The sequence below is a fragment of the Pygoscelis adeliae genome, unplaced genomic scaffold (genome assembly GCF_000699105.1).
Source record: "Pygoscelis adeliae isolate BGI_AS28 unplaced genomic scaffold, ASM69910v1 Scaffold15, whole genome shotgun sequence".
In the NCBI taxonomy this organism is placed as follows: Eukaryota; Metazoa; Chordata; class Aves; order Sphenisciformes; family Spheniscidae; genus Pygoscelis; species Pygoscelis adeliae.
This window is the reverse complement of record NW_008824988.1, coordinates 415,710-435,464: the sequence shown is the minus strand read 5'-3', so window position 1 is coordinate 435,464 and position 19,755 is coordinate 415,710. Positions and strand designations below refer to the sequence as shown.

The 19,755-nt window shown below is 39.1% G+C and overlaps 1 protein-coding gene across 1 annotated transcript in view; it reads right to left on the bottom strand.

Moving 5' to 3' along the window:
• Positions 1–3,397: 3,397 nt before the first annotated feature.
• MACC1 (metastasis associated in colon cancer 1) overlaps positions 3,398–19,755 on the bottom strand; it is a 95,198-nt gene continuing 78,840 nt past the window's right edge. The window contains exons 5-9 of the mRNA XM_009326114.1: positions 19,289–19,397; positions 16,206–16,320; positions 11,894–13,932; positions 9,260–9,448; positions 3,398–3,613 (exon numbers count right to left, since the gene is read on the bottom strand). Coding sequence (XP_009324389.1) covers positions 3,398–3,613; positions 9,260–9,448; positions 11,894–13,932; positions 16,206–16,320; positions 19,289–19,397 — 2,668 coding nt within the window. The remainder of the gene's footprint in view (positions 3,614–9,259; positions 9,449–11,893; positions 13,933–16,205; positions 16,321–19,288; positions 19,398–19,755) is intronic.

Below are 19,755 nucleotides of genomic sequence, written 5' to 3'. Positions count from 1 at the left end.
AGGAATGGCTTCCAACTTCATTGAAAAAAAAACCAGCATTTTTGGTGTGAGTGACAGTTAGATTTTCCTTCTGCTGCCCACTGTGGAAGGTGTCTGCCCCGTTCAGGTGCAGCCAGACCTGAGGGAACCATTTTTCCAGCTTTCATGGGTAGGTGGAATCGTAAAGCAATCAGTGCGCTCACAAGTTTTTCGTTTGCTTAAGAAACGTACCTATTCAGAGGTTAGAAGGATGGTGAAAGAGTTTTCTTCTGCCTACACACACAAAGGGAAATGGAACTGGCTGACACAACTCTTTTTCCCAGGCTACACAAAGAAATTGGGAAACCTGGAAACAGAGGGTCATTTAAGGCAAGGGCCAGGGGCTGGTATTTTTCCTTGTCTCCTCCTGAGGAGTTGTTAATCTCATCTCGCTTCACAGACACCCAAGAAGGTATGTGTGCAGGCTCATGGGAAAGCTGTTCTCTCTTGACAGGGTGGGAGGAAAGGATAAAAGGTCAAGAACAGTGTGTTTACCAAAGCCATGTGCTCCTAGCTGAGTGTTGCCGCTGAGTGCAGCTGCTTCCACTCTCAGCTGGCATTTTGTGGTTTTGAATACTAGAGCACTAAATAAAATACAGAGTTTTGATACCTTTTTTGTTTTTAATATATCCAGTGTGGGCTGCTAAAGTAAATAGAATATTGCACGAGTGCACATTTCATTCATATGAGCAGAAGCTTAAAGCAAAAACGGGGAGCGCAATTAGCAACCAAAGCCCACAGTCAAAGACCCTGGAGTACGGCACAACTACAGACAGATATAAATTCCCCTTTAAAGAAATATGCTTGGAGGACCACTTGCATAGTTCTGCAAGCTAAGGAGGACACTGACTCACTAAGTCAATATTTGCTAAATCTACTGGGCCAAATTCAATTCTTGTTCAAGACAGAAACAACTGTGCAGTTGTTTCACAGCAATGAAAGGGCCTGGCCATGAGAATAACGGGCAGCAGCCTCTGCTCCCTGAGCACTTCTCTTCCCAAGTTCCTGATCACTGGCCACCTCCTCAGGATGGATTGTCCTTCAGACACAGCTTTGGGCAGCTTGTCCTTCATACTTGGTAGAATCACACAACTAGGAATGGGTGCTTCTGGTAGCTTTTCCCCCTCTTTTTACTAGTAGTTCAGTCCTGTGTTTTCCTGTTGTTATTACTAAGGTATTACTTTCTTTTTCAATAAGGCGTGTAGTAAACACACATTTACTAAAGTTAAGAAATTAAGATGAGCAAAACAAGGATGGAAGCAGAGACCTGTCTTCAAAAGCAGGAGTAAGCTGAGTTGCTTAGCTGTTGCAGCCAAGTTAACAAAACAAAAAATTAAAAAAAAAAAAAAGTGGCTTAACAGGGCCTTAAGTAAGGGAATATGACCTGCCAGGATGCATGGAGATCAGCTGGTAAGAGAACATGGTGAAGCTGAAAGGTTTGCTCCACAGTCTGCTCTGGCATTTCAGCTCTTAGGGAACAGAAAAGTATTTCCCTGCACTTTTAAGCAGGGAAATGGTGTGTGACCTGAAGGAACAGCCGGTCTCTGCACCAAAGTACAGATAACAAGAAAATGTCATTTTATATTTTCTCTGCAACTCTTTTTAAAACTGCACAGGGCAAGATATAAAATAGGTGCTAGCACCTGAAACAACAGGGAGCTCTGATAATCTGACTCCTTTTTCTCCACCTTTCCTTGATCAGCAAAGACAATGACTGTTCTGTGGGCTGAATTCCTCATTCTGTTGAAAATCAGGAGCAAGTCCACTGAAGCCAGATAGCTTGCACACATGCTAATTCAGTCATGCCCTGCTGCTAATGGGTCTTTTGGTGATAGAGCTTTCCCATCACTGGAGCAAGTGCTCTTTCCTCAGCCTCCTTCCTGAGCTATGCATGCTTTGGGAAAGCTTAATGAAAGTAGAAAAGAAAGCAGGTTGGAGGAAAGGGGAGGGGAAGAAAAATGTTTAAATGTTAAATCACAAGACATCCCTCCTTAGTAGAGATCAACAGCGGAAGCACAGGTTCTGGACTGAAATGCTACTACTTCGTGGTTCTCCTGAAAGAATTTCGCTTTGGTCAACTGTAAGTGATAGCAGAACGCCAATTTTGTTTTCAACTGGTTGTCATGAGTATTTGCTGATGTTTCTGAATGAACATCGCTCAAAGGTGCTCAAAATGCCTTTAACCTTTTAGAACTACCACTTAATTAAAAATATATTTCAAATCTTATGTTAAAAAAATTAAACAAAATAAAGTTGGTTAGCCTGTAGCTCTTATTCAGCCTGTATTTTCTGTATTTATAATAAGCTACTCAGTAATGTAAAGATTTTTATTGATAGTATTTAAGCAGGGTTCTTTTCAGAACATATATAATTAATTGCTCCATAAATAAATGAATCTAAAAAGCACCCCACTGTTGACTTTTTTTGAGACAATAATAGCCATCACCCATATTCTTCACACACTAAGGTAGAAGAAAATGATCAACAGATGTGGGTATGAACTGTCTACAGCCCTTGTACCTACAAAGCCACTCTTCCCTATTTACCTATTTAATAACAACAGAGTAGGAATAAGCAAATGATCAGAGGGATGGACAATGTACACCAAGAAGGCTTCCTGAATTTTTCTGAATTTCTGCTCAGCAGAGTCTAGGCAAATTTGCTGGAATTAAAAAAAAAAAAAAAAAAAAAGACAAACCCTGTTGAGTTACATCAATGCATCAATGAACCAATCAAAACCAATCATCACCTTTGACAATTAAATTGCGTGTCTCTCTTCCAGTCTCCAAAAAAGACACCAGAAGCTGTTTTGGAATGACTGAGCAGCACACAACTGTTTTTTCCAGGTGCAAAGAGCTGTTGAATTCCTGTTTTGTGAGAAGGGGAGGTGAATTTTGTCCCAGTTGAGGACAAAAGAACCCAAAAGTTTTTTTTCTAGGCTACCCTGCACCCATTGACTTGGGGTCGAGGGTTTTGGCATCAATTAAAATTATGTATTAAATATTTAGATTTTAATACCTCACTGAAAACAATGTAAATCTAGGCCCCACAGGCCGAGCTCATCCATGCATAGTTCTGTTTTTAAAACTGATCTCCACCTAAAAGTCAGTGCAATCAGAAATTGCTCATTTTGGAAACTACATTATACAATTCAAGTCATTTTTGTTGACCTCACTAGTTTAATCTCCCACTCTTTTCTTATTTACTCAGTAGCCATTAGCAAGCTCTGGCAATCTGTAGCTGAGAACCATGGGGCTAGACCCAGCATCAACTCAGGTAAAACAAACTGCATTCTGTCTTGCTCTGCAAGCATCACTGAAACACAAATATCAGCAGTACAGTTTCCCAAGAGATTTTCCCAAAAACGTATCTTGGTAGTCTATTCTTCTTCCTCCATTTTGGAGAAAGCACTTGCCCGTAACACCTCCATGCAGTTCACAAGAATCAACGTTCCCGTTAACTCTCGCCAATGTTTTGTTACTGGGTTTTTCATTTTATCCAAGGCTGATTGCAGGTCTTGTAAGACATCCCTGTAACTGCCTCCGTAATGGGCACCCCACGTGTAGAGAAAGTCATATGCAGGTTTCCACATCATCTGCAAATAAAGGAGGGGGAAAAAAAGTGTTGTTGTAGAAATTGAATTATTGAGCAAAAAATCTAAATCTTTCCAATAGCAGAAAAGTCATAAAAAAGAAAAAAGAAAATAAGTTTTTGATCCCTAGCCACGCTGAAATGCTTTATCATAAAAGGTATGTTATTATAAAAACTCCAGTAGCCTTATGCACTTCATTTCTATGAAACTCTTAAATTCTTAAAGGGTTAAATAATGGAAAGACAAATTCTTCATTCAGATGACTTTCACCAAGTCGAAATATATCCCTGTCTGAAAGTATAACTCAAAGCACGGGAGTGGAAGGAAAACACGTTTCCCCTTGGTCATTTTTGCAATGCATACACCCAACAGCAGTTTCCCTATTTGGAGTTTGACTGTGCTTTTGATGGTTAATGCCTCCCTTTGTCTCATTAATCAACATCCCACTGTCCCCCTACTTAGCCTGGAACTTTTAAACATGCTTCTTATCTTTACAAAAATGTTTTCTGCTAACAGCAGCAGGAAGACAATCTATCTCTAAAATCTCTGTTTAAAAAAAAAGAAAGAAAAAAACCCCAAACACTCCAAAAGCAGGAGAGTCAAAAGCTTTTATTATTAATTTTTTAAAATCAGGACATGAAATTTAAAAAGTGTCCTGCAAGAAACAAAGAAAAGACAGGTTACCAGTGCTCCTTATTTTAAACTACAATATGTTTATTTTATGCCAAACAAATATGAAGCAGATCCTTAGCAGGTGTAATTTGTCATTGGTCTAGTGACGTTAATTAAGCCATGACAGCATGATTCAGATACCAAGCTGGACTTACATCTTTCAAAGTGCTGATGTCCAGAGTAAGTTTGTTCAGTTTACAGACAAAAAGATTGTTTTCCCAGCTGCTGCTTCTCCAAATTGAACTTGGGCTATTGACTTTCTAGTTTCCCACCTCTCGTTGGCAATAAAGGTCTTGCAAACAGCAACTGAGTTAGCAATTGCAGGAATGATACACAAAGCCACAAAGAAACCCATCATTTTCCTAAAAGGTACTAGCATTTGCTGGTTTAACAGAAACACTGTTATGCATAGTAATAAAAGCATATGGACTGACGTGTGCACATTTATATATCTACAGAAGTGATCGTGAAGTCTCTTAATTCTAAAAGGTTTTTTTAACATCTTTTTCCCTTTTAATGGAAAAGCAGTTTTCATGGTTCTGAAGGATAATTCAGGAGGAAATTGGTTACTTCCTCAATATAATCCTATGAATTTACAAATTATACACAACATAAAGCTCTACTTCCTTGATTTAAGCTTTATTGACTTGATCCCTTGAGGAACTGAGTAGCAGGAGAATTTCTTTGCTTATAGTGCTGAGCTTTTCTCCACATGGGCTAAGAACTCCTGACTTAATCCAAGATTGACTCTACTGTAGTTTCTGTAAACATCTCCCTCAACTTCTGCTGCCTTTCTCCCCCATCCCCAAATGGAAAAACCCATCAAACTCATATCCCCAGTAGTGTGCCTCACAGTCTGATTAGTCTGGTTTCTGCCTTTAGTTTAAGCTATAAAAAAGTGCCTATGCTTCCAGTGAAGTTTCTCATTTTAGGTCTACAGGAGGGAAGGGTATCATCATTTACCCAAAATAAATGGTGCCTACTTCTCACTTTAAGCAAGTCTATCTTAAGTCATAACCATAAGGTTAAAAAGAAGGAAAGAAAATTAATTTGGAGGTAGGCGGGAAGAAGAAGAGTGATTAATTCTTTCCTTTTATTAGACAGGCTGTATTGAAAAAGAAGTTTTTAATGTAGTACTGTAAATACTAGATATTACAATATATTTTAATGAAATAAAGCAGCTCACCACTGTTGTATTTATGCTGAGAACAGAAAGTTTCTGTATTTCTGTTTCTAGCTTGATAACCAAGGTAACCAACAAGAGAAGCTGGGATTACCTGATATTCTACTGCTGGCTATGCCTTTTCTCTGTCTCCTGCTTCCTTTCCTTATATTCTTTCTGGACCAGGCTATTTGACAGACTGGGGTACAGCCTTCTGTCTTCACTACTATATGAAAAGACAGTGAGTATGAAAAGATGCTATGCTTTGACTTATGCTGAAGGTCAGTCTGACACTGTGCAATCAGAGAATTGGCTGAAATATGCCTAAAATACAAACCCTGCTTTCCTCTACTCTGTCACAACTGATTTTTTCCCCTGGGACAAAGGAAAGAAAAAAAAAAGGGGGGGGAGGGGGGAGAAAATCAAAAGCTTTATAAACTGGTCATCAGTGATGCATGATTAACTCAACAGTAATCTACATGATCACCACACTGAACTAACACTGCAAACCAGGCTTCTAAGGCAGGTCCTTCTCAGCATCCACATACTTTAATGCAATGGCTGAACTGAATTGCATTTGACATTCCTGAATTATATCAAAGCAGATTTTCAGGCAAAATATTAAATCACTGCAGCATGCTGGGCAAGTTTCATCTCAGCTGCGTGCGTGAGTTTTCCCTCTGCTCCCACTGCCTCTGCTGAGTAGGTAATAATGATACCTACATCCTCTGTAAAGTGATTTGGAATTTACTGATGAAAAGCACTTCAAAATCTAGGCACCAATTGTATGTACCTGAGGTTGCCTCTGTGATCATCTGGGAGAAGATTTCTCCCACTAAGAAAAATATTAAGTTTAAAAGCAGAAACATTTTTCAACCAATCAATCCTCTTGATGGTAGAACAGTCCTTGATGGGTAACGAACTGGTTCATGTTTTCAGATAATCCTCAATAATTAGTCAAAACTTATTACTCCCCCATCTTTCCTGTTTTCACACCAACAACTGCTATCAATGAGAAAGTTTTTCCATTAGAAAACTCCAGGCTGGGATAAGACGGTTTCAATCAGGGCTCTTTTATACCTGCTAAGTAAATGTGATGATCAGCAATCGTTCTGAAATTAGTCAGACTAATGCTAAACTTGTAACAATGCTGGGGGCATCTCCAGGCAGGTATGAATTTACACTGCATTAGCTACATTCGTTTTGCATCGCTGCTGAACAACATACACCAAACTTTATAAACAGAATATTGCTTTCTGTATCTAGAGGTTCAATTCACCAGAGCACTGAGAAATTCAGAGGTCAGAAGAAAACATTGAAATTCAGTAGAAAGTACTGAAATTTAAGGTTAGATTCACAGGACAGTGAGGATGCTGAGCGTTCACATGAGATACTGGTGCTAGAAACCTGGTGTGCTTTGAACTCACAGCTGTGTGGACAAGCACTATTATAAAGCTCACATGACACCAATAAATTCCCCGTGGGCCCACCCTAAGCCATGAGAAACGACAAAAAAAAAATGAAATTATGGTCTTTGATCGCTTGTTGAATGTTCTCTTAAAGAATAGAACATACTCTATTATTGGCTTTTTTATGACGAATTTGACTGTACTATCTTCTGGCAGCAAACACTGTCACTGAAAGGCAGGGAATCTTGTAGGTGGTTTATCATAAAAATAATGTTTAAAAGTCTTGAAAATAAAAGAATAGGGTGTATGAGGCAGAAGCTGGGCTTCATGGACATAGACACTCATTTAAAACAAAGTAAATATATATATATTTTAATATGTATTTATATATTTTTTTAATATATAAAAATAAATAGGTATGATGCTGGAGAAAGAGTTTTAAGGTTGTTTTAGTTCTTCTGTCTGTTAGCAAAGCAGAAAACATTTCCGAATACCATGGAGACGAGTAGAGTCGCGCATTGTTCAGGTTTATAATTCCTTCTGTAGAAAGCTGGAATTTTGTCAGACAAACACAGAAAGCTTAGTAAGGAAAACAAAATCTAGGAAGTTAGACAAGGCACTGCATAACTGTAAAAAAAAAAAAACACATAATGGAAATGACAAGCATTCACATTCTGTTTCATTTTAGTATTTTAGAATAAGCTAGTGCAAAAACAGAGCCAATAACAGGGTGATTTTTTTCACTAAAAGAGAGTTGTAGACTAGGGATTGGTAGAGCTGAGAGTTTTATGAGAAAAAAATTTAAGGAGGAAGGTGCATCCAGGCACAAGTAATGTACCCAGAACAAAAACAACAAAAAAACCCCAAAACTACAAAATAGCTCAAAGAGAAAAGCAAGATCAGAGGAGGAGGCAGTGTTTGCAAACAGCAATGATAGAGAGAATTTTGCAGAAAAGTGCAGAACCTTGTATGTAAATGTGTGGAATTTTGGTCAAATATTGATTGTGGAGGGAGGGCAGAGCATTCAAAGGGAATAAGAGGGTGTGGTTCACAATTAGAGCAGAAATTTCTTGATAGCTATTGCTAGGCAGATAAAACTGAGATGAAAGGTTCGCTGGATTCAGACTGTGGAAAGGAGGATATGTTTGGCAGAGAACTGGAAGAATCAGCTACAGGGAAAGAAAAAGGAAGAAAAAATTATCTTGAGTAGTTGTGAACCTGTGAATGGGAAATAGTGATTCCTTTGGTACTGAAAGGAGAGAGAGAAGGAATTTAGGCTGGATCATGTGCATTACCTATAACAATCAGGGGATGATAGTACAGGCAGAGGGAGAGTCGAGCCTGAATGTAAGCTCTCAAGGCAGAAAGGTCAGCTTGAGCATCATTCAGCAACACTTATAAAAGAGGATGTTCAGGGTAAAACCCAGCCTGGGACCTAGAAGTCATTGACACACAACTCTGTGGGAAACAGTGGATCTACTGCATGCTTCAGTGTTAAAGTAAGAGTAGAGAAATGAAGGAAGCAACTTGGCTGCCTAGCAAAAGTGTGCCAGGAGCACAAGATGGCCCTCAGCTCAGAGGCATGGACGAGGGCCTACCCTCAGTCTTGTGACATATCTGACATTGCATGGATGCCGTGGGTACCTCTGGGCACCTCAAATGGCACTAGAGATATAATTAGGCACCTAAATTGCTCCTTAGATGTGTATGCAATAAAATACATCTGAGAGGACAACCTGACTTTTATTTAGAACTCATACTTCTGTATAAGCAGAGTGCTTTACAAAGGAAAATAAATAGCATGACCTACCTGACAAACTATGAAATTAAAACATGGATTTGCCATGTTCATATAATAGGACAGAAGTGGAACTGGTGTCAGAGCTTCCAACCTCTTGTCATGCTACTTAAGCTAAATGATGACAAATATTACACAGGTGCAGAAAAGTGTTAATAGTGAAGGTAAGCTTCCTTTCAGTGGAAAGAGCAAAAGCTGTACTGAGGGTGATTTGAAGTGGCTCCTGCAAGGACTGGATGGTCTTCCTCACTGTGTCTGAAATGACAGCAGAGGAGTGATTAAGATTAACAAGTGGACAGGACAATAAGAAGGGACTGAAAGTGGCCCTTGGAGTGGGAGTAAAGAGCTGAAGCTCAAGAGAGACCAGGACCTCCACAGCAAATTAATCTGGCACAATAACACTGAACAATAACACTGGCCTCAAAGGAATATCTAGATAATTGCAAGCAAAAGTTGGTGAGAATTCCTCACATTGAAGGGCTTACAATTTAAATAATGAGGCCAAACTGCAAAAGGAAAGAAGTGCACAAAGCAAGGAAGAATAAGCGTCCCTGGCTGTGTTTGTGCAGAGGAGCAAGTGTGCACACACCATTTCACCAGAGTCTTACCTCCAGAGCTACCGCGCCATTTTTCCCTTGGTGGGGTACTTCGTAAGCCTCGATTTGCTGCTTTGTGAGTCGGGCCAGCTTCTCCGCAAGCTCACGCCAGTATTTGCCAAGCTTGACAGCTGAAGTCAAAATGATGGTGTCCTGGGTAAGACGTGCCACTAATCCCTGGCAATCTATTTTTAAAAGTGCCTGCAACAATCATTTTCATTAGTGATCCTTCACCAGTAATTACAAACAGAACATTATCATTTGTTTTTATAGCATTATTCTGCATTTCTAAGCAGACAGGAAGGCTTTTTCTCTATTTTGTGTTTTCATAAATACGTAACATTTTTTCCTACAAAAAGGTGTTGCCGTTTCATAGGAAAACTGCCCACAAGCTTAAGAAAAATTAAGCTGGCAACCAGCTGCCTCAGCATTCCAGTGTCACATGGACCCTGCCAAGCTTACAGATCCTGAAGGAAAAATGTGCTTCACCAACAAAAATATTTGGGACATCAAATTTAGCTTCTTAAAAGTATGATATGAAGCTTAAAAATGAAGTTAGAGCACTATTATACTAAGGTGTGGTCCCTCATCTACTGCTTTTCTGGAAAATCATTGATTACATTAACCAGCACCTTTTGATTTACTCCTCCCACAGAACTGATAATTCCGCAGAACTGATAATTTGCTGACCATTAAGCAGAAATGCAAGCATAAAACTCTTCCCTCCCCCGTGCCAAATGAGCTTTTAATAACAAGCAAATTAAAATGGTTTCAGGAGTGAAACCCTGAAATGCAGATATATTGCACTCTCTTTAATTGTTTGGATAAGAGCTAATAAGAAAAAGAGGTGCTGTTTTTTCTTCTCCTCAAATTAACAGCAAAAATGTTCCACTGAAAATGTTCACTTTTTCAGTGAAAAATCAAGAACAAAATCCAGAAGTTTTCCTTGGTTTTTAGATACTGATTTGCAATAAAATACCAAGCACTTCTGCAGGAATCAGACATTGGTGTGACTTAATTGTAAAACATTTTTCCATTAAAATCCTCATTGCAAACAGTAGAACTCTTGGTAGGCAAAATATTTGTCTAATGTAACTAACCAGAAAATACTCAACACAGATCCCAAACTCTTTCATACTAGTGCCTCTCTAGAAGGAAATACTGAAGTCACAGTAGTAAGAAGCAGACTATAGTGTAGAGTACCAAATCCCCCTATACTTTGGCGAAGTGGAGACAAAGTTGTCCAGTTTGCCTTTGCTCTGATAATCAAGAACCCTATTAAACATAAAAATAGGAGATTAACTGAAAGAAATAACAAGTATATTCTACCCAAAAGTGCCATGGATGATATCTAGCTTTAAGTCGAGCTTTACAAAGACAGGGACCTGCATTGGCACTTCATAGCTCAAAATCATATACATCTCAACAAAATGGGACATCTTGTTAATCTAATTATGCCCCACCTTCTGCCTGTTCTGTAACAAACTCTTTGTTTCACTGTATTCAATTAAAAGTTTGGATCATTTTCACCTTTAACTCCCCCTCTCCCCCTTTTTGTACAGAGACACGGCAGACTAAACTGTACTTCATACTTGCTCAGTTTTATTCCACACAGTTCAATGCAGTCTTAAGAGTTGTAAGTGGCCACTGCTACCAAAATGTTCTTAATCCTTCGTAAATTGCTGTCAGCACTTCAAAGGGTATAGAGTAGTTATGAGAAGTAAACCCTGTTAAGGTTTGCAATTCAGGATAGTCAAAAGGCTTTAGATGAAAGGCTACAATGTGAATTTTTAAACACCCATTTTTATAATACTTTATTTTCATATGAGGAATTTAATTCTCTTCTGTCCTGAAATAGGCTGGTAGACTTTTCAGTCAGAGCCAAGGACAGTATTGAGTAATCATTAATTCCAAAATAATTTGTGCACAGATCTGTAAGTAAATTAAGATGGTTAACAATGCAACCTATTACCTGGAAGCATTTAGAATAAAACCACTTTTGATTCACATGTAGCAGTATTGAATCACATAGAAGTTGTCCAGTGATGGGCTTACAAGTGAGGCCCATGAAAATATGTGCTGAAATACTTGCAATATTGTCCTTAGGTCACTACAACATTGACTATAAAGTTGTCATGTGTGAATAGAAAAACTTGTCTTCAACATGTGTGTTGGGATTTCCTTGCTTTAAAAATATGAAGCAAACTTAGACATGCACCTTAGGGTACACAAAATATATAAATAATGGAGTTTCCACACTATAAGGTTACTAAATACTTCACAATGGGAATGTGAATTGCTCAGGGAAGCAATTTACCTTGATGACTTCCATGACAAAAGACAAAATTATTTCAATCATGGCCATTTAAAAACAAAAAAAAAATCAACTCAGTCAACCTACTAAATGAGCAAGGCTCCTGAAACATTTACAGAACACTGTTTAGAATGAATTCATCGAAGTATTATTCCTCATGAGAGGCTGGATGTATTTTCCATCTATAGGTGTCTACAAGTTTTAGTAATATATTCAGGTTTGTAAAGATTCCCACAAGGGTGCAAGGCCATGTTTTCTTGTTCACACATTACTACCGAGTAGTTTCTTGGCAATCCATTCCCAATACCCAAGTTAGTTCATGCAATACTTACAACAATGAGCTCATAAAGAAATAGTCTTTTTTTTTTGTTAGCATGGCAGTCTTCCTTCATCCTCTTCACAACATGTGCAACTCTCTCTGATTCTTTATCAGCATGTGCCTCATTAAAGTCATCCAAAGACATGTGTGAATATCCTAGCACCTCAGCCAAAGCTCTCCAGTCATAAACACTCTCTGATACTGTCGACAGAACTACTGAGTAGATGTAAGTCAGTTTTTTGAATGGCAATGCAATTTGTTCAACAAGATTCCTGGTTGTTAGCTCACTATCAGCAGTGTCCATAGCTTGTTCTTTGGAAATCACTTTTACGTTTTTGCAATGTACAAGACCAATCTTTTTTCTGAGAACTCCTACATACCACTCTTTTATTTTAGTTTGTCCAATGGCTTTTACTTTATCTTCACCAAGAATTGCTATTGTGTCCCCTTTAAAATATTCTAGCAAATAGTCAATCTTATTTTGACGTAACACAGTTTTCAAAGCCACTCCGTAAGTATTAACACTCAAAGTTTTATCTTGAAACTTTGGATATTTAACTGTTGGTATTAAAAGCAAAGGTGCAGACTTGATTTCTTTGCGGTTTTGTAAGCGCTTTGGCCTATTGATAATTCCACTTAATTTTGGAGCTGGATCAGGAGTTGTAACATGGAACTGTGTTACTTGGCTACTTTTTAAGACTTTAATCTGGACGAGGAAAACAAAGAAATGCATCTCCTGACATCCAAGCATGGAAAACAGGAATTGTTGGCGGACCATTTCACCAGTTTTCAGCTCCTCCTCTTTAATATTTTTGCTTTGGTCTTCCATCTTCACTTCAAAATCTGGATCACAGGATACCAAAGAAATGTTTAGATCTTGTGGCTTTTCAAGCAGAAATGTATGTTTTCCCCACAGCTGAAACACAACAGGAGGCATATTTTTCCCCCCCTTTTTAATATCACAAATTGTGAGTTTTCCTGGAATGTAGTTATGACCAAAAACTGTAAAAACTGCTGTAAAAGTTGGATGAATATATTTGGGACCATAAATTCCAACTGAGATTGTTCTTTGAACATAGTCCCAGACATTAGTTGCTGGAGGCTGGATTTTGTTTGCTTGTACGGCTATCACTGCATACATCACGTGACTTAGGTCCCTTAGCTTCACTTGTATGGTATCTTGATAAGTGTAGCAATTCTCTAGCTTCTTAAAAGGCCCTTCTTTATCGAGGCTATAAAAACACACAATATCACTCATAACTTGGCTGAGTGGATCATTCTTCACTTTAGCTGCAACTTTCACCTCCAGGAAAATGGCTTCCCTCGTGTTGAGGTTGCTTAGCGTAAGTTCTATCAGAGGACTTACGGTGATAGACACCTCATTGTTAAACGATGATGGAGGGTTAAGGATAGCCTTTAAACCAACTTCTTGGAATTCCCCAGGTAATACATGACCCACAGGGACATGAATGTTGATATCTGAGTCAGGTAGCTGTACTGAACCTCCTTCATGATTCAGTTTACAAACTACCTGAATGTCTGTAGCTTGCGTTTGTGCCCATCCAGGACTATGGCTCATGGCTTCTAAATCTAGGCAAGATCGGGTGAGTTGTCGGTGACTCAACCAAGCCATCTTGTAGGCTTCACGGTCATTTTGAAGCCATGTCACATCTGAAGGTATAGTTTTTTGAGGTGTTTTCTTGTGAGGATTAAATCTTTGGTTATCAACAATATCCAGAAAGTCAGAGACACTCTTGGATCGTCCAGATCTTCTTGCTGAAGTCTTTCTTAGAAGACAGTCAATATCTAGCTCATCACCTGAGGAAGCCAAAGAATCCCTGTTGCTAGAAACTTTAGAGAACAAATAGGGTTTTTCTTTTAAGATCGAAAGGTATTTATTATTTTTATTTCTATTTGAAGCAGCTATGTCATGTACGAAAGGGTTGGAGGCTGACAGTTCATTCCAGAAAGGATTAGTCTTGGAAACAGCGTGGGCATGTTTGAATACACCAGGCCAGTCAATATCCAAATCCAATTTACTTTCATTGACATCTGTTTAAAAGAAAAAACAGAAGCATTTCCTAAAGCACAGAGACTTGAGACATTCCATTCATTTCCGACTAATAGTCTGTTAAGCTAACAGGTGACTAAATTTATTCTCCTAAAATACATATAGATCATTTATATCTTTCTCCTTAAGTTTTTTAAAGAGTATCAATATTGATTTCTAACTAGCATTCAGAATCTGTTAAGAGAAAGAGTGCTAACAAATTAGTGCTGAAGGATGTAAAGCATCTTCTGTGAGGTGTTGATTGTTATCAACTCCTATGACTCCTAATTGGCATCTAGTATGCTAAGGTCCCACAAGGTGTAAACCCTTATATTCCAGTAATCTTTGGCCTCTTACAAAATGTCATGGATTTCTTTCCTTTGTGTCTAACTCTTTGTAAAGAATAAACAACTATTGTTTCATTTTTCAAACTGTAGACAGTACAGATAAATGTATTATTCAGGATTCCTTTTCATACTAGTGCACGTGCATTTAGTTAATAACAGCACTCTGTCTTACAATTTATCTCAGTGTGTGTGGAATTTGTTATACTAGCTTTCCATTAAAAAAATTCTTTGGTATAATTTATGAGGTCTTGCACAATTTGAAATTTGGAGAGAAATATTTTTGCGGCTACTAATTTTTCTGAGATTGCATTTAAATAGACAAATAGGGTTGTATAAATGATATTTCAATATGCTTTCTAATAGAAATACTCATTATTAACAGTAAAGTCTATTTGTTCTGAAAACAAGATGTCCTTATACTTTATATTAATAACTGTTCACAGAAGCTGGTTTATAGGTTGATTAAGACTCACACTTCTTGCAACAAATGGAGTATCTGCAACTTTTTGTGCTAAGGGTGTCTATTACTTCAGTTTGCTATTATTTTTCTATATGCAGAACTTATACCATCCCCTTTTTGTACATCCTTGTAAAGAATTTTAATTTTAGAGGGAAAATTCAGCATTTCTATTCTTTCAGCATATCTATATCCTTCATTATTACACTTTTCATGGTACCTTCCATCTCCAAAGTTACTAATTATTGCTCAATTGCAAGAATGACAGTGCATTCAGCAACAAAAAGAAGAAAAAAAAATTGAAATCTTAGTACTTTTTTATTCATTTGTCATGAATTGTGACAAAAAGCCAAAACCATGAATTTTTTCCACAGTTCCAGAAAAATTCTGATTTGGAAGACCCAAAGTGGAATTTACCTGCTTCCCAGCTGCCCATCTGCAAAGCTCTAGCATTGTCTTGACAAGAGCCTTCCAGGTGAGCTGCCAGGGGGAGTGAGCCCAGGGGCAGTCTCTTCCCCCTCGGCCACCCAGCCTTGGCCAGGGCCACCAGACGGGGCTGTGCTGCTCAAGCACCAGCTGAAAAGTCCTTTTGTTTCTGCCCGCAGGCCAAAAGCTTTCCTTGTGCTGTGGTGCTATTACAGTCAGATCATTATTCTCTATTAAAAATAAATTAATTAATCCCAAAAGAAATGTTAGGGGGTTTGTTTGTTTATTTCCCCATCCTAAAGGGCATGTTTCTACAGGAAAAGTCTGAGCAGAGCACTTTGGCAGTGCCTGAGTCATTGGGCTGGACGCTTTCTCATGCTGAAGTAACATCACGGATTACTGGGGTGCAGGAGGTTAGCAAGGAAATAATTCCTGCTCACACAAGTGCCAGGCTCGCCATTACTCACACCTGCTACTGGAGAAAAAGCTAAGAGAATGCGTACCTTGTGGAGGGGAATATTTTCTTTTTGGGTTAACAGAGCAATGAGATTAAATCAACTTTGCTGACACTACAGTTTTTAAACTGGACTAACTCCAAAATTACCTTGCCTTCCTGGTTCTTAAAAAGCTAAATTAATGTAGTTTGGCTAAGAACTCCCTCTTCTCTTCCCTGTCTCAACCCCCAGTAAACATACCCTAAATAGCATTTATTCATGTAAGGTTAATGATTCCAGCTTTTCCTCCCAACCTACTTGACCCATGTTTGCTATGGCAGGGGACAGAGGACTTCTCTTATATGCCAGTAAGTTTCTCCTAGGGGACCTTGTGACAACACCTTATGTTCTGACTCCAGGGACGTCTACAATTGCCTGAGTAGTGCAAAACACAATATAAAAAAACCACAAATTTAAAAAAAAAAACCCAACCCCACATGTACAGGGGTTTACAGAGTAGCTATAGCTCTTAACAATATTGAGAGTTTTGCAGAAATAATACAGACTTTAGGTGGAGACCCTTAGTACAGAAAATAGCAGAAGAGACTTACTGTAGCTGGCCGAAGGTGTCCGGTCATCCACATCAATCAAAGTCCCCTCTGACCTGCTCCGTGGAATCTCTCCACTGGTTAGGGAATCTGTTCCACTACTGGAAGTGATATCCTCCTAGGAAACAGTTAAACATATAAAACATCAGCAAGTATGCAATTTGAAAAAGGGGAAACTGTTGAAGAATAATGGAGCTTTGATCCTGTGATGTGACACAAATGAAAAAAAAAGTGAAGTTGTGGTTTATGAGTAAATTTATGGATTCTGCCCAAGAGCATCACAATCCTGAGTGAGTCTTACTATCTAATTTGCAGCAAAAACACCAGATGCTACAGCTGCAGTACAATACAGTACCCCAGTCCACAGTGAAGTCAAATAATTCACATAATTGAAAGTCTTGAAATTAGAATTAAGCCAATTGTACAAAAACTTCTGTTCAGAAGGTCTTGAACAAAAACTTTCTTAAAAAAATAAACATCCTAATTCCTGTGTTCATATAAGTTTGACTAGAATCATTAAAGAGGAGGAGCTAGATCTGTTCCTTCCTTTGCCGACTAATATAAAATATTTCCAACCCTTTCTGCTTTATTATTCTTCCTATGCTCTTCCCTGAGTGAACATCAGGTCAGATTTCCCTTTTAGTTTGTACAAGAATGACTTAAAGTACCCTTCTGCAGGGCCCGTGCCAGCACAGCAACAGCCCAAGAGAGGACGGTCAGGTCTCTCCTGTTCCTTGTTCTGGCTACAAGAACTTCTGCTTGGTTTTGACACAGTTTGCACATGGAGTGGGCCACACAAGAGCTATAAACCAGATACTGTGGTTGAAAGAGAGTCAACAGCAAACCTATCACAAGGGCAGGGCAGGAAGGGCATCGCTCCGAGGCAAGCAACAGGAGAATGAACCTCTCAAGGTACCACTGCTTAATGCTATTTTCAGCTGCCCAGAAAGAGGAGTTGCAGGACTTCAAAGGAGTGTTTGGTGCCCTACGTGCCGAAGTTACTGTGTCCCTGAAACAGAAACTGGAGGAAATACAATCTTCTAGACCTTTTTGTGCAGGAGTGCTCATTAAATTAGTGCTGTAAACCAAGAGATAATTTAGTGACTTTCCCAGAACCCACTCACCAAACCCAGAACCGGTAGTGGGGTATAAATGCTGATAGGCAATAGATACATTAAGACATATGGTTAAAAAGAAAAGAAAACAAAAAAAACCCCCAAAAAAACCCCAAGGGGAGGGTGGGGAGAGAAAAGGTAAAAAAGCCAGAAGGTTTTTTTTGTCCATCCACAGGGTACAATAGTCAGCTTTGTTCAGGAGTCTGAAATACCGCAGCCTGTTACTTCTGCAGTGGCAACTGCAACCTAAGCAGATCTCATTCTTCATGTTTAAAATGGAAAAAAAAGATGCATTGGGCCTGGTTTTACTGTGGCTGTAAGAAAAAGGAATTTTCAGTTACGGTTCTAGTAGGTGAGTTATGGGAAAAAGGAAGCATACCTTATATCAAAGCATTACTGAATAGAAACTGGAAGCCGGCTGTCTGTTTCCATTGCACAATGCCATGGTTTAAGATAACTTTTTCTTCCACTGCAAATGTAAATTAGTATTTTTTGTTCTTCCCACAAGAGCTACCTTCAGCTACTGGCAATCTGTTCAGGTGCTGATTTACACTCAGGCAGGACGCAAGGCTGAGGTCAGGCTAAGCCTGACTGTCACCCAGCTGCTCTGCTATCACAGGACTGTATGGATTTTCAGGTTCCCTTGTTACCAGAAATCTCAGATGTTGGCCTTAGAAGTCCTGATTTCAGATAGTAGTGAAAGCTAGCCTCCAAGACTAATACTTTGTGGCTTCTGTTATTAATACCCCACCAGAAGCAAATTGGAAACTAAAATGCCTCCTTAATCCCAACACCATAATTCCAAGATCTGACATCCCACACCTGTATAAAAATATCACTGTTCTTTCTGTCTCTGATAAGAGACAGTATCTTCGATAATGTGTAGGGATTCCTTCAAAGGAAATAAATTTTGCTTTGCTGCTGCATCTCAAAAAGTTGAAAATCTGAACACATTGTATAAACATGCAAGATTTTTGTCTCGGGCTTCTACTTCAGGGATTGGAGAGGTTTAATCACACCAGTGTAAGGTATCCATAGTCTAAAATCCCAATAAATGTACAAAAAGAAAGTCTACTTTTTACAATACCAGTGTATTTGTTGCCAGCACTAATCTCTGACTGATGACTTATTGATCAATTGACATATGAATCTAAGAACAGTTCTTTAAATAGTTAAAACTCCCACAGTCATTTCAGTACCTGTATAAAGTGGGAAGCAGTAAGTAAGGATGAGGAAAGAGCACAAGCGTGCAAGTAGATGCATAGGGGCTAAAATAGGAAACCCATGGGGAAGGGGGAGGGAGAGAGAAAGAGAAAGAAAAACAATCTCTTTACACAGTGGGAGTATATTGACAGAGGCATGACAACAGGGTTGCATATAGAGGTTTGATAAATGCTAAGAATTTCTGCAAATAGAATAAGCCATTTCCTAAAAGTTCCCTCTGGGAACTCCTTAAAACCTTTACCGCTAGCCTGGCACAAAGACAGAAAAGGCAGATACTGAAAAGGAAAACCACTTCCAAAAATAAGTCATGGCCAGCCCCCCCCTCCAAAAGCATTCCTTGGTATGAGAGCATGATGAGAGAGCCCTTGTGGTTTAGGCATGTCTTCAGGCCAGCTAAGAAGAGGATGAGAGAAGGCGGGAGGATATAAACATTCCTGGGCAAAAGATGACCACGATTGGTCAGCGTGTCAAGGGATGTGGGAAATGAGGGGACAAGCTGTACACATGCCATCGGGCACCGGGCAATGTGCCTCCTGAACAGAGTTACACAATCTGACACCAGGGTTGGGTCCCATCTCTCCTGTGTTCCAGCCTTAGTGCTGGGAATGCACAAATCCCCAGTGCCTTTGTATGAGACCAGAAAAATAAGAAAATGCAGTGCTCCCCCTTTTCCATGGTACATTCTGTGATAAAATAGCATCCCACATGAAACTTTTGATAGGACAAACCTATTCATTAGGAACTTACCTGGACAAATCCAGAAGAGCGATCATCCACAAGAGAAGAGGGATCAATGCATGTGGGATATAAAGCCATGGTGATAAGTGGCGAAGGGGAAAAGTATGATACCCTTTTGCTACAAAAAGAGGAAATTTTGTATAGGAAGAATCAGAAGCTAAGCTTTTCATTTGCTGTAGGTACTGAGTAAGAAAGATGTAAACTGACAAGTGCTTAATGGTGCAAAGAATTGTTTGACTGATGGTATGACAGCTCACAGTGTGAAGTGAGCAGGGAATGAAGAAGTGAAGAGCTACGGAGGTGACCAGTGAGTGAACCTGAGTGACTGCTGAGAGACGTGGCATTTTTCTGTATGAGGGCAAGAAACAGTTTGCCAGGTGCACTCTGCTGTTCAAGCCTGGACTGCATTGCTTGACCCATAAGGGCAGGGGACTCAGGACCCGGAGTGCTGCTGGCAGGCACGTTGCAGTACTATT